The following is a 15,256-nucleotide window of genomic DNA, read 5'->3' on the forward strand; positions in this document are numbered from 1 at the left end:
GTTACTGCAAAGTAAGAATTGCTGTCATCAAATAATCGCACGATCGATCATGGCTAGGCCATGGTACTCTGCACTATCAGCTGCATGCTGAGCCTACTTTGACACCTGAATCTAGGCAGTGTTTTTCAGTAGAGAAGACTTTGATAGCGATCGAAGATAATTAGCGTATCGTAATGTACTGTCAGACAATTATAATGTGAAGGCATGCTCTATAGGTTTGCAGTAGCGTGAGACCCTCTAGCTAACAAATAATACCTTTTCCCGCCAAGTTATGAAATTCATTCACCGACTTCAATCTTCACGAAATATGACTAGCATGCTAAAACAAAGAAAATCACAACATAGAAGTATTTCGTCAAATATACCTATTCGTTAAATGAGACTAGCAGAGTCACGGAAGATTTTGACCCGCGCTGATAACCCGCGCTGATAACCCACTAATAGCCAGCTGATAATTGAAATATCGTAATAAGATCTTACCACTACTAAATGCCGATGCACGTGCTAGTTCTGCAGCCATCATTCGAATATAGACCACTCAGCGAAAACGAGCAACAGCAAGCGTCCAAAAGTCAACTGTGAATGAAAATGCACAGTCTCGCGGCGGCAACCAATCCTCTTTATGTATTTGCTACATTCTAACACTTCAGCGGAGCATGCGTAACTTTATTGAATAGAGTAGCATGGCAGAGAAAACACCTGAAAGTCAGTTGAATGAAGAAACATCAGGCAAAACTAGGCGATATCCCAGAGGTGCCCGCCCACTCTATTATCGGGAATATCTGTGCAATCCGGACAGCATGCCAAAGCGTCTGCGGTCGACACTAGAGAAACTGTCAGCTGATTACACCAGAACGCAGGCTGCTTCGATATTGTCGTCAGTACAGAGGAGTCAACGCCTTGAGGCACATTCACGTGAGCTAGAAATTCTCGCGCGTGCATGAACACCCCACACAAACACCGTCAATACATGCAATGATTAAATTAGTATTAATTTAATTAATCTTAATTGTTCATAAACAACACCAATCACAAGAGAATGTTTCTAGCAGTAAAGTATTATTAGACAGATTTGACATGCATCACGCGGACAGTAAAATACTCTATTGTCTTGTCTTGGGTCACAGATGTTCTTGACACAAGTCGACAAGATAATAATTTAGAAGAGTGTGAGATCCCCAATGAAACCTTTTCAATGAATGGTAGGTAATGACTAGACATGATGCATGTCATGTACATGTAGATCTGTGTGTCTTTGACACAGCTGATAAAGATGGAGATGATAGTAGTGGATTTAGGCATGGTAACTGCAATGATGATGATCAGAATGATGATGATGATGACGACAATGATGATGATGACGACGACGACAATGACGACGACGATGACGATGACGACGACGACGACGACGACGACGACGACGACGACGACGACGACGACAATGATGAGGATGACGATGTTGTCCGGTTTAAGAATACTGGTGACAATACTGAAAACAATCATGACAATGATAAGAATACTAACATGATTGCAAACGCTTTTGAAGACGTCATCTTTCCAGGGTCTTCAATGACAGTTGGATCCAGTGCTGTTTTAATCATGTTGTTTGTACTGAAGCACAAGTTAACTATGACAGCAGCTGCTGATCTAGTAAACTTGCTAGTGGCTCACTTGCCTAAGAAACACAAAGCATTTACATCGCTATACAGGTTTTAAAAAATACAATGTGAAACAACTAAATACATGCCGAACAACTTACCGTCATTTGTAGAATAAAGAAGTTCGTAAGGTCAACGTCAAAGACGCCAGAGACAAGTGCAGTAAAGTTCTGTTCCTGTTGCAAACAAGTGTTAGTAGAAGGACACAACTGCCCTAATGTTTCCTGAGTGCCATTACGTCAGAAATCCACGAGTTCATCACTCTAAAAATCTCAGATACACTTAATCAGTTCTTTTCAGGTTTGGGCCTTTGTTGTTGTTGTTGTTCATTTGTCTGAAAGCAGACTTTTGGTGTAGACAAGTACTTTTGCAAAGAAATTATAAGATCATTCAACAAACGAGGCAGCAATCCATCTGAGATGACTGATATTACTTCAAGTGCTCAGTATCGCAACCTCACAGAGATAGATCCATACTTTCAGTCATCATGGAACATATCATTTACTCTGAACACTGATGGTGCTACTGTGTACAAGTCCTCCACACAAAATCTTACTATCAACGAGTTGCCACCACATTTAAGGTATCTGTTAGATTTTGCACTGTCGATTTCAACTTGCCATATACCAAAGTACGCAATTCCAGATTTTCTATCAAATACACAATTGTCTGTGGGCTGTGGTTTCAGCCATACAAACCACCAATGCACCTATTTCTGAAACCAATAATGGAAGAGCTAGTACACCTAGAAGAAACAGGTAAGAAGTTGTACCTGATTATGACATATGAGTCAATGGGCTTATGGTTACATACAGGTATTCTTTTTGACACACCATATAGGCCTAAGATCTGTAAAGCAAGACTGCTTTTGGTGACACTCGACCTGCCAGCAAAGGCCATTGTCATGAATACGAAGTACTACAATGGAGAAAAATCTTGCCAGTTTTGTCTGCAAAGTGGAACCACACTACCAGACAATCCATTGCACCAATTTTGGCCACATGAGAAAAATGTTGTTCTAAGAGACAATGCCAGCTTGCAACAACATAGCAAGGAGACTCTCGAGACAGGAACAACAGTATGTGAAACAACTTACAATTCACTGTTTGACAACTCACAGTACCTACCTAAACACTTACCTAATATCTAAATCTATGGAGTGAAGGGTGTTAGCCCATTAGCTAGAGTGAAATCACTAGATCTGGTCAAGTCTTGTGCCATCGACGGGATGCACTGTGTGCTCCTTGGAGTTACAAAAAACTTTTTGAAATTTGGTTATCAAAAGACACAAGACTGCTGCTGATTAAGGTTCAAGTCAATTTCTCTATTTATAATAATTATTATCATGTTTGTCATTTATATTCTCTAGATACCTTTAGTCAATAAAAGATTTCTATCAATTACAGACATACCTAAACACATTACTAGAGTGCCCCGTTCAGTCACGGAATGGTCCAACTGGAAGGGTGAGTACAAATACCTAGATCAACTTGACAACTAACCTGAGTTTTCACAAATCTAGCAAATGAGTTTCGATCATTTTTGATTCACTATGGCCTACCAGTTCTCAGAGGCACGTTGCCATTGGATAATTACATCCATTTTACGTTGCTTGTAGCAGCCATAAGACAACTCTCCCAAGCAAAAATCTGTGTATCAGATGTTGAAACAGCATACAAATATCTAGACATCTTCTGCTGTCACTTTGAAAATTTGTATGGTAAGAAACTTTATTACACTTGTTCACACACCCACGCACGCACGCATGCCCACGTGCACACAGACAGACACACAAACAGACAGACAGACAGACAGACAGACAGACAGACACACACACACACACACAAACACACACACACACACACACACACACACACACACACACACACACACACACAAACACACACACACACACACACACACACACACACACACACACACACACACACAAATGTAAGTACGGAGTACTCTTGCAAATCAACCCTGATCTCTAACCCTAACCCATAACCCCTAACTCTCAAATTACCCGGTAAAGCTAGAAATCCGCGGTTTGTCCATATCTACACTTTGCACATGACAAATATATGTAACATATAGTACAGCCACTACATGCACATACAAAGACAAAAATATAGCCATATAGACAAACAGGATGACAAACAGGCAAAATTACTGTACGAAATAGACTAATTATACATGTACAATATTCATTCAGTTAGACTTAATATTAAAAATCTCAATTAGCAGTTTTAGTAGAATTTATCTGTAATACCAAAAAGAATTTTCTAATGAATTAGCCACGTTTGCACATAAATGTACTATAAGTTCTGTCTTAGACAAAATACAGCTGCAGCTGCTACCACCATAGAACCCTTAGGTAAACCAGAGCACCAAGAATTGACAAGAGCAACACTAAACCAATTGGACAGCCTGATGAGAAAAAGAAATCAATATCATTCAACCACCCAATCAACAGAAACAGCTAGTTACAGACAACTGAAGATCAATGGAACAGTATTTACAGCAAGAAGTTATCTACGTAGCTAGCGAGTCTCTAGCACTGTGGAAGTTCGAAAGAATCACTTTAAATATGGAACAATCAACCAATTCATTCTTCATCAAGAAATCTTTTATGCCATTATAGACAGTTCAAAAAACTAAAGTACCCTGACTACAGAGCAAGTTTCTGTGATTCAACATTAGACGAACTGGTAGGAAATCAAGTGTTTCCAGTTGCTCTAAACAAAAAAAATTTGGTGGTACCTGCTATCAACATAGAACAAAAAGTGATTCTAATAGAAATGGAAGGATCAACCATAAAATATATATCTCTCTTGGATGATGTCCTTGAACACGACTGAAGGGTATTTAGCTGTTGTTATCATACGTATGTACATGTACTATATGCTGCATTTGTAACAATCTAACACAACTGTTGGCGTAAATAATTACTTGTGAAACTATATCATTATGTACAGTGTATATATTGCATGCAAAGTGTATGCATGGACAATCCATGAATTGCTCGACACAATCTATTGATCTCCTGTACAAACCATAGATAGCATACACAAAACCTGCATCCCTAACCCTAAAGCAAATTCTCAAATTACCCGAATACACTAGATATGCACAATTTGTCCATGTTCATATCCACGCTTTGCTCATGACACATAGACATGCATTTTGTACATACTTTGATCACTGTCCAAGTCAAAATTGGTCCTCAATACAATACTATCTATCAACTATTAACTAACTACACCTAGGGGGCATTCGATTGGGCTCCTCCAGCCTCTTCCAAAAAAGTCTGTAAAAAGTTCGAAAGAAGTTGAAACAGCTACAGCTGCAACCAATAAATAGCCACGCTCTTCCAAACTGGAAGATTTGCAAGCTCATGTGCACGTTACAATGTCGCTACAGCAACAAAGCAGTGTGTTTGGTGACTTGCTTGTCGCAAAAAAAAAAGCAAGTGGTTAAAGATCTCCTTGTCCCTCGCGCCATTAGCGTGGACTAATGCAACCCTTGAAGTATGTGTCACACACCCTTCTTCCAGCGGCGGCAGAGCTGCTAGAGGTTGGAAGAGGGAAGAGGTTACATACGCGCGTGCGCGCACGCGTGTGTGTGTGTATGTATCCACATATAAGACATGCATGCATGCATACACACACAGACAAACACAAATAAATTAAAGTACAAGTTAGCAAGCAGGCAGTTGAACAGACAAGCAAACAAACAAACAGACACAAAAAAATACAACAAGTGAACAGACTGAACTGACAGATAAGCAAATTGACCAATCAATATGTAAATCATGCAGTTACACATCAGAGTATAAATCTCAATTAGCCGTTTAAGTACAATTTATCTGTATAGCATAATACAAAAATTTCAAAAATACGGTGAAAAGTTTTTACATCAACAAGCTATCAACACAGCAAAAGAGGTTTCTCACTGTAGAAGTTTGAAAAAATGAATTTCCATATGGAAATATAGATAAATTCGTTGTTCACCAAGTTCACCAATTCTATATGCCATTATAGACACTCTTCATAAACTAAAGCACCCTGCATGTCTAACAAGTTTCTGTGATGCAACACTTGATGAACTAGTAGAAAACCAAATATTCCAGTTGTAGTAAAACACAAGAATGTGGTGGTACCTGCCATATACAAACATCATTGAAAAACTGATTCTTATAGAAATGGCAGGATCGACATTGAAATACATTTCCCTACAGACAATGTTATTAAACACAACTAATTATAAGTTATCCCATATCTACACACTGTGCTGGACTAACCAACACAACTGTCAGTTTGCAACAACTAAGTATACAAATTTTAGCTAACCACAAATTAAATTAAGAATTAGCACTCCTACATATGTAAACCTAGCAAAACAGTCACTGTGGAAAGCGCCAATTAGCACTAATTAGAAGACAAAAAACGTGAAAATCTCAGAGCCTTGGCCATGCAAAGTTGGGGTTGGAGTCTTACTTGAGCCCTGGCGGAATAATCAAGCTTTTAGTGCTGTACTTTCATAGCAGTCCAGCTGTCACGCTGTATTTTAACCCTATGCAATGCAGCAAGCATGCATGCATGCATCCTGTCACGCCAAATCCTGCCCGAATCAAACTTGGTCACCCAGACCATTTTTCCTGTGATTAGAACACCCGGACCATTATCACTATCGCATTAACGGTAAACCTCTATGAGCCCTAGAACAGCAGTTCACAATATCACATACCTATTGTAGCTAACGAAAGATCTCGTACGTCGTCTTCTTCAAAAAACTAGAAGACTATAGTTCTGCATGTAGGACAAATTTGATCGCCTGTACAAGTACACGCGTACGCTCAACTACCATATTCATCAACAAATAGATTCACTGGAGATACGATTCACTTACCATCCATAGAAACATAGCAACATCTACGATCTTCGTCAGTGAACCTAACGTGAGCATCCAGTTGGACTTATCCGGGAGCATTAGCAAATGAACCTCGGGGTTCTGTCTAGAGGCGCAGCGGAAATCGCGGACTATGCTCGGGACTGCGTCGACTCACTTACCATCCGGCGAAATCCCGACAGGTCTCACTGCCATCCCGACGGCTTCGCTGCTATCCAGACCCGGTACTGGCGCGACTCTGAGGGATTTTTTCTCTTGGGGCGCGCCTAATGGCGCTCTGACCGTACTTTGTTCTTCGGGAGGATTTCGCCGAGACTTTGGAGGCAAAAACAACGCATTAAGACGTTTCCTAGATGTGCTTTGCTTAGGACGCATCATTTGACGACGATGCAACGGAGAACGAGTGAGATCTTCCGTCTAGGAAGACAGCGATGACGCGCTACGCAGTAAGTATATCATTTGGATATCTAAACGTTTCGTTTTTCGCGATATCTTTTCAGCAAGAGTTTTAGTAAACTGTTTTGCAAGTTTTGCCGTTGGCTGTTGGGGAGAATTTGAGTTATGCCCATAGTAACGGCATGTTCTCTGTTGCTATGGCTAGGTACCCGTATGTTTTGGTTACAGAAAGCAGTCTAGAACAATCATTCAAGCTGTTTTCTAATATTCTATATGTTTATTAGGATTCCAGACGACGAAGCGGCACACCAGAAAGCAAATCTTCTCAATGATGAAGACCACGTTGACTCAACTAGCGTAGCGTAGACTGGAAGACATGAACGTATCGAAATAGCTACGAGAATTCTATCATTTGAAAGCGCAATTAATAGGCTTTTCAACTGTGTATGTATTGTAATTTTCGCGTATATAAAATGTGGCTACAGTTGCGAACGTGTTACTAGAAGTAGGGTATACCAGTGGCGTCGGAAGCAATTAAAAGGTGGTGCGGCCTAACGCGCGTTAGAAGGCGTAATCATTTAGCGTGCGCTACCATACAAAGGTGTGGTCCTAGTTGTACACGTATGCATATTCAGAGCCTCTGGTCGCACCGACTCGCAGCTCCTAGGGCCCTGCAGCCCTACTTATCACGTATCCAGTTTACCCATTCTCGTTGTCACAGCTTAGCCACGCCTTTCACACAGCCAATCAGAGTCTCTGAAAGGCCACGTGGCGGTGATCACGTGCATATAACGGACGCGCCTGTGCGCTGTACAGTAAGCAATCTAGCGCACGTTCGCTCGCATTCATGCTGTCTCGTAAGAATGCTAGAAATATATTACTTATTTAATCGGCACAACTAACAACGGAAGTTACCGGCAATGAGCTGCTGGCGGAAAGCCACTTTTTGAAAAGTGGGGCGGCCATGGCCGCCCCAGCCGCTACGCTTCCGACGCCACTGTATACTAAGCGGCAGTCCTAATTCGGAACAGTTTTGGCCACGCCTTACTTCACGATCGTGTTTCTTTTTACCGAAGTGCTTGATTGGCTTGTACCCTAGATAATCTTGTAGAGTAACTGTTGACACTTCGATGGAGCGACGCTCGTTTCGGTCGACCACGTTTCAACACCGCGATTGCGCAGAATGTGGGCGGTTCGTGAGAAACCATTAGCTCTCCCAGGGATCCTAATTCGGAACATTTATTTTCTCCCACATACAACTATCACATCGCGTTGCGATTTTTTCATGTGTTTATCTAGTCTGTACTGACGATGTAGAATAATTTTGGTAAATGTTTAGGCTCTGGCTACCATTTTCCCCTCATCTTGCCAAAGGTAAGCTAAAACGGCCTGTTTCTCTCTAGAAATCGTTTATTAGTGCAAAAACATGGTACAGACGGTTACATATATCTACTAGCATGGTGCTTGCACGTTTCATTTGGTGTGGATGGCAATATGGCGTACAGAGAGTGATTTCTCTCAATGCCTAATTGAAATTAATCACGTACGCGGTAGTTTTGAGGCACATACAACATTCTTACTGTCTGGATATTCTTGGTATGCACTCACAGACTTCCTTAGCACCAGTCATCTCCGTCCTGAAGTGAACATCTCATTCAACCGATGTGTACTAGTCTACCGACCCCCGACTCAATTACATGTAGCTATACAGGCATAAACAGCTATTTTTATTCCAATGAACCTTTGAAAAGCACACTGCTACGCATGTAGAGTAACGGAGTTGTATACACGTTTTCTTGTGTCTGATTCTGAACGTGTATGGGGAGCCTCGTACCCAGGCCCTCTTGCGCGCCCGGAGAAGAGGGCCTGGTACACGTTGTATTCGCATGCGCGCATAAATTAGAAGGAAATCGTGGTAATACATGCACGCATGCGGAACCGACGTAGTTTAGAATCTCGAGCCGATAATGTCGCGCGCAGTGAGACTCAATTTGGCTGAAGGCAGAGCTTCTGGTTTTGATATGGTGTTGCACTACGCTCTAGGCAAGCTTAAGCTGTGTAATGTAGAGCTGAAGGAGCAGCAGCGTGTTGTCGTAGAGCACATCTACAACGGAAACGACGTCTGCAGCTGGCTTCCTACAGGATACGGTAAATCGCTGTGTTATCAACATACACCGTATAGGGTTGACTGTAAGCTAGAGAAATGTGGTGAAGAAGATTGTGGATATGTCGCCATTGTCGCGATCGTGTCTCCTATAGTATTGCTGATGATAGAACAAGTCAAAGATTACGCGAACGCGGAGTTTCACTTGACCTTGGGTCTAGATTTAGGGCTTCATCACTACTGAACACGGAAGCTGTTTCACTATCGATTGCGCGCGACATTATCGGCTCGAGATTCTAAACAACGTCGGTTCCGCATGCGTGCATATATTACCACGATTTCCTTCTAATTTATGCGCGCATGCGACTACAACGTGTGTACCAGGCCCTCTTCTCCGGGCGCGCAAGAAGGCCTGGGTACGAGGCTAGTGCATGGGTAGCCTCGTACCCAGGCCCTCTTGCGCGCCCGGAGAAGAGGGCCTGGTACACACGTTGTAGTCGCATGCGCGCATAAATTAGAAGGAAATCGTGGTAATATATGCACGCATGCGAAACCAACGTTGTTTGGAATCTCGAGCCGATACTGTCGCGCGCAATCAGACCCAATTTGGCAAATGGTGGATGAAGGCAGAGCTTCTAATTTTGATATGGCGTTGCACTACGCTCTAGGCAAGCTTAAGCTGTGTAATGTAGAGCTGAAGGAACAGCAGCGTGTTGTCCTAAAGCACATCTACAATGGAAACGACGTGTTCGTCCGGCTTCCTACAGGATACGGTAAATCGCTGTGCTATCAACTTATACCGTTTATGGTTGACTTTAAGCTAAGGAAATGTGGTAAAGAAGATTGTGGATATGTCGTCATTGTCGTGTCTCCTCTAATATCGCTGATGATAGAACAAGTCCAACGATTGCGTGAACGCGGAGTTTCCTCTGCCATTCTTGGTGCAGATGTAGGTTCCACTCGCGTTCCAAGAGAACTGCTAGCAAAGGAACACAACATCGTAAGTGGGGCTTACAAGATACTGTACAGTGCTCCTGAAGCCATCATTGGAGTGCAGTTTTGGAGAGAAATTCTTCTAAGGCCGTGCCTAAGGAACGCTGTTGCTGCCATAGCCATTGATGAAGCCCACTGTGTGTCAAAATGGTAAGACGAATACAGTTCTTGCGATACGTGTATCTGTGTATGTGTACGTATGTGTAGATCTGTACGTGATTTAGTGAAGCCTACATGTACACAGTATAGTTTGCACGAAATCCCAATCAGTCAACTAATTATTTGGATAATTGATTGATTGATTTGGATAAATGATTGACTGATTTGGATAATTGGTTGATTTATTGGATAACTGTGTGTAAAATATACTATAGCAAGTGGAAACGTCATACATATCCTGATAAATAAGAAATTTGACAGCCTGCATGTGGTTGTTTAGGAGCAAGGAATTTCGACCTACTTATGGACGTGTATCAGAGCTCAGGGCTCTTGTTTCACCTGGTGTTCCTATGCTTGCTTTGACTGCCACTGTTACTGACCTCATCACGAGGGATGTCATTACAACACTTGATATGGAAGACTGTGAAATAGTTTGTCTTTCTCCAAACCGCCCTAATATCTATTATGAAGTCAAACCTCAGAATGACATTGATACTGATATGGTTGACTCAGTCCATTTCCTTCAAGTGCACAAGAAAGACACCAATCGTACCATAGTTTATTGCAGAACAATGGACATGTGTGCAGACCTGTATGGCTATTTCTTACATTCACTTGGTGAATCATCTTACTTTCCACCTGCAGCTCCTCAAGTTAGTGATAACCGTCTTTTTGGAATGTACCATTCCAGCACACCTTCCTATAACAAGCAAGTGGTTTTACAAAGTCTCCTCAAACCAGATGGAGTAGTTCGAGTAGTCTTTGCAACAAATGCACTGGGGATGGGTGTGAACATGGCAAAAGTCAACAGAATCATCCATTATGGCGCTCCCCGAAGCATAGATGACTACTTTCAAGAGAGTGGACGTGCCGGTCGATCTGGAGAACAATCATCATCACTTGTGTACTGGAAGCCTGTACAGTGTCCCATGACAACAGAGCCCAAAACAGTACATGAAATGGAAAGGAAAATGGTTAGACAGTACCTAGAAAACACGACCTCCTGTCGTCGTAAAGCCTTGTTGAGGTATTTTGATGTTGAAGTACTTGAAACAGATGAAAATCCAGTTTTGTGTTGTGATGTATGTAGAGCTAATTCAAAGCAGTAGAAAAGTAGCAAACTCTGTTGTTTGTTATAAACCAGACTCAAGAATAGCCATCCTTTGTTTTTGTTCTATCCACGTCAGAATGTCTGGTCGAGAAATTCTCTTAAAAGGATTGTCTGAAAATGATGGAAAAGAAATGTGTTGTCTGCTGTCCTTGTGATCTTGTAGCAAACTATTGTGCAGGACGCAATCCACGACTAAAGCAATATCCTGGTCATTGCTTCTTGTGCTGTGTTTAGAAGAGAATCTTGGGACATGAGATTGTGAATCAAATTGTGAGCATATGGCTTTGATAACACTGACTGATCTAGCTGCACGTTGAATGGCTCCTTCAGAAAGATTTGGCCCCATGTTTTGAATTAAGTCCTTGATGATTTTATTGACATGCTCATTATGAAGATCACATGGAATGTTTTTTCCAGGCCCACCATGACTGTTTATAAAGCGGTTCCACACAAGGTCCTCTGATAGCTTGGGAGACAAAATCTCTTTCTGTAGTAAGAGGCGGATTGCCTCGAAAGCATACTTGCTCCTGCTTGAACTGTCGAAAAAATGTACCATGAACACTTTCCAGCATTGCAAAATTTGATCACCATCACCCTCTGCCCAGGCATCTCGAAATATCATTAGTATTGATCCAAAATGACATAGTACTCGAGCATAGCTGTAGATATGGTCTTTGTTGTCAGACTCTAGCTGGAAAGTTATAGCAGCATCATTGATTGTGCATTCTTTAACTACCTGCTGTGCTAATTCAATTATGAAGCTTTTCTTCTCGGTAACTGAAGCCGTATGTAGCTTACTCAGTGACGATGCAAGATGAACTGGTGATTGTGTCAGCCGTTTGATCTTTAGAATAGTACATGCAGATGCAAGTAGGTGACCTGTCACAACAGTCTGCAGTAAGTCAGCACATGCATTGACGTCCTTCTTTGGATCATCAGTGACAGCTTGTCGATTAAGAAGAGACCTGAAGAAACCCAGAGTACCGTGATCTCTAGTAGACTTTGAATAGAGGCGTTTCCAGGCAACCTGCATACAATTAATGAGTAAGTGTAACTTACATTGAAGAGCTGTGGTGTGTGTGTGTGTGTGTGTGTGTGTGTGTGTGTGTGTGTGTGTGTGTGTGTGTGTGTGGTGTGATAGCTCAGTAGGTTAGAGAGTCATCTTACGGAGTGTTTACATCTGGGACCTTGAAGGGTCGCAAGTTCAAGTCACAATAATGGCGAGCTATGGCATAATTTCCTTAATTAAACAAGAGGCAGCTCTTGATGTTTAGGTTTTAGGTTTTAGGTGTGTGTGTGCATCAAAATGATGTTTCTTTACCGCTAAAAATGAAACCATGGCGTGCCAATCTTCCACCACTGGCTCCAAAATCTGCAGTTTCTCTCTGCTTGTATTCCCACACATGACATGTCTCTGAGATGCTCTTTGTCTTTCGCATGTCAGCTGGTCACCACCTGAAAGGACTCGTTTCTCTGTAGCATAGCCTTCTCCCAAGTACCCATGCATAGTCTCCATAATGTCTAGCATGTCCTTACTCTCTGCTTCGTTCTTCATGAGGACGTCAATGACAGCAACAGTGGATGATTTAGTCATTGCGTTTGAATATTTATGTAGAATATGCTCAGGCACCACAGATGACAAGAAAGATAGACTATGAATGTACTTTGTAAGCAGTCGTGCAACAAGTATACTCAGGGTATCCTTGAACGTATTCATATCTTGAAGGGATGGAAGAAAGTCATTAGCGGACATATCCAAAAGACTACCTGTATATCCAGTGTACAGAAGGTGTGAAGTAGGGATACGACTCTGTACAGCAAGTATGCTGTACATATGGTACATGTGCCCACTGTGATCACTTCTGAGATCTCTTGCCTTCTGCTGTTTGTCCACGTTGTCACCAACAAACTTGAACTGGATCCCCTCAGCAATCCATTGCTGTATTGGAATTGTGTGCTGATGGCTGATGGTTGAAAGAGAATTCAATAGTGCCGTATATCCCAAGCACACGTTCACTTGATTAAGACGAGTGTATATCTGTTGGCAGCGTAATAACATTAACAACAAACTTTCACTCATTGCATACAAATGCAGGTAGAGTATTGTGTGGTCGTGAACTGTGACTTGATGACATTTATTACCACTAATACTTCTACCTAAACGTCATGTTATACAGATTATATTGCTTTCATGATTAGTTGAAGTAGAATTAGTAATTGATTTTACATATACAGTTGTTTAGCATTATATACCTATGTAGATTTATTCAAATTTATTCAAATTTATTCAATGTCTTAGTAGGGTGGTGGTGCTGGTGTGTGTGTGTGTGTGTGTGTGTGTGTGTGTGTGTGTGTGTGTGTGTGTGTCTGTGTCTGTGTGTGTCTGTGTGTTTGGTGCATTACAACTTGTGCTGTTCCAATCGCACCAGTTTGTCAACTTGAGCAGCATACAGTACCAGTGACAGCACTTCTTGCACCCCTATCATATGCATATTTCGTTCCTTCATTAATATGGCTGTAGCCATGCAAATTCCAGGATAGTGGTGATTGCCAGACTTCTTTTGGTTTCTATGATCACTATGTGACACTATTCTGGACATGATCTGAAACAGACTGGGTGCTTTTGTTTGCAGCTCTTGTATGAAGTCTGTCCACGTGAAATGCGGCAGGTATGTTGTCTGAACATGGCGAAACAGACTAACATGTGGCTCACTACGACTACACAGTTGATTACACTCCTCATCCACTGCTGTAGCAACTCTGCCTAGGATGTGCTCTCGAATATCATCGTCATCATAAAGCTCTTTGGCCAAGGTGGAAAAAGCTGTTTTGCCTTCTGCAAGCAAACGTGCTACTTTGGCAGATCTTCCATCAAGAGTGTACTTGCAAGGCAATCCTTTGAAGGATTGATATGTAAGGGTAACCTGCAATGACTTCATATAATTATTTAAACTACCATCCCCAATTTATACAAGACAAATTGACAAATTGACTCACCCTTCCTTGACCTAGTCTAGAACATTCTGCTATGAGGTAAAAATCAGTTTGTATGATCTACAGAATAACATATAACTGACTCATGCAGAACATACCAAACGATTGTGACTCTATCCCAGGCAATTGAGAGACAGCCTGAGTTTCCACTCTATCAATCGATTCATTGTTGCCATGCATGCCACCACCTTCTCGAAAAAGAGTCAGGTACATATTTGTACTACAGTACCTACACTTCCAAATACTATGTACAATCTAGGCACGTACCCACACACATACACACTGGTATATGCAATATTACCGTATTTATTTTAAACCCAGCTGTTTCTGTAAATATTTGAACACTACTTGCCTGGTGATGACTCGTCTTCCTCAGCGTCCTTACACATGCTCAAAGACCTAGGAGCTAGCGTGCGCTTGGCTGCAGGGCGACTCTTCACGGTACTACATGATGTGTCGTCTCCGGTGGTGTTCTTTGTCCGCTTTTTTTGACGTAAATACCAGTCTTGGTTCTCGTGTGCCTTCACCCTCAATTCTGCTGCAGCCCGAATGCACCGAGCACAGCGCTGGCAGATCTGTTGTGGAAGAGCGTCTGTCATAGAGATAGAAATCCCCAAAATAAGCTGCAACTTCTGCTGGAGTCCTTCTCGGTACGCAATCACTGTAAACAGCCTGACTGCAGTACGAGTAGACATCGTGGAAAGACAAACGCGACACTCCAAACAACTGCCACAATAAACAAGGTCAATACTTTAGCTAAACAGCGTCTAGTTGAATCACTTGACCTTGGGTCTAGATCTAGGGCTTCACTACTGAACACGGAAGCTGTTTCACTGTCGATTGCGCGCGACATTATCGGCTCGAAATTCCAAACAACGTCGGTTCCGCATGCGTGCATACATTACCACGATTTCCTTCTAATTTATGCGC

At 42.0% G+C, this 15,256-nt stretch overlaps 2 protein-coding genes and 1 long non-coding RNA gene across 5 annotated transcripts; 1 reads left to right on the top strand and 2 right to left on the bottom strand.

Annotated features, from left to right (window-relative positions):
* Positions 1 to 979: 979 nt before the first annotated feature.
* On the bottom strand, positions 980 to 6,660 carry LOC134197284 (uncharacterized). Of its 2 annotated transcripts, none has more exons than XR_009972623.1 (4): positions 6,570 to 6,660; positions 6,408 to 6,494; positions 1,760 to 1,834; positions 980 to 1,675 (listed from the first exon to the last, which is right to left on the bottom strand). It is a non-coding gene; the product is annotated as an uncharacterized LOC134197284 (long non-coding RNA). The 2 variants fall into 2 exon arrangements; XR_009972622.1 differs by having other exon boundaries at positions 1,760 to 2,403.
* A 3,011-nt stretch (positions 6,661 to 9,671) lies between these two features.
* On the top strand, positions 9,672 to 11,331 carry LOC134197413 (uncharacterized). Its single transcript, XM_062666735.1, has 2 exons — positions 9,672 to 10,212; positions 10,502 to 11,331. Exons 1-2 carry the CDS (start codon positions 9,683 to 9,685, stop codon positions 11,328 to 11,330), a joined length of 1,359 nt encoding a protein of 452 aa, XP_062522719.1. The 5' UTR covers positions 9,672 to 9,682; the 3' UTR covers position 11,331.
* Positions 11,318 to 15,203, bottom strand: LOC134197412 (uncharacterized). 2 transcript variants are annotated; one of them, XM_062666733.1, is made up of 4 exons: positions 15,112 to 15,203; positions 14,425 to 15,052; positions 12,654 to 14,358; positions 11,318 to 12,359 (listed from the first exon to the last, which is right to left on the bottom strand). In XM_062666733.1, the coding sequence occupies exons 3-4, from the start codon at positions 13,410 to 13,412 to the stop codon at positions 11,355 to 11,357; spliced, it is 1,764 nt and encodes a 587-aa protein (XP_062522717.1). In that variant the 5' UTR covers positions 13,413 to 14,358; positions 14,425 to 15,052; positions 15,112 to 15,203; the 3' UTR covers positions 11,318 to 11,354. The 2 variants fall into 2 exon arrangements, with proteins under 2 accessions (XP_062522717.1, XP_062522718.1); XM_062666734.1 differs by having other exon boundaries at positions 12,654 to 15,052.
* Between the last annotated feature and the right edge of the window lie 53 nt (positions 15,204 to 15,256).

Source organism: Corticium candelabrum, chromosome 22 (assembly GCF_963422355.1).
Source record: "Corticium candelabrum chromosome 22, ooCorCand1.1, whole genome shotgun sequence".
Taxonomy (NCBI): Eukaryota; Metazoa; Porifera; class Homoscleromorpha; order Homosclerophorida; family Plakinidae; genus Corticium; species Corticium candelabrum.

Coding starts and splice junctions, on each gene's coding strand:
- LOC134197413 (XM_062666735.1), top strand. CDS start 9,683: ATGGTGGATGAAGGCAGAGCTTCTAATTTTGATATGGCGTTGCACTAC. Junction 10,213..10,501: donor GCCCACTGTGTGTCAAAATG/GTAAGACGAATA, acceptor GTGGTTGTTTAG/GAGCAAGGAATTTCGACCTA.
- LOC134197412 (XM_062666733.1), bottom strand. CDS start 13,412: ATGAGTGAAAGTTTGTTGTTAATGTTATTACGCTGCCAACAGATATAC. Junction 12,360..12,653: donor CCATGGTTTCATTTTTAGCG/GTAAAGAAACAT, acceptor AATTGTATGCAG/GTTGCCTGGAAACGCCTCTA.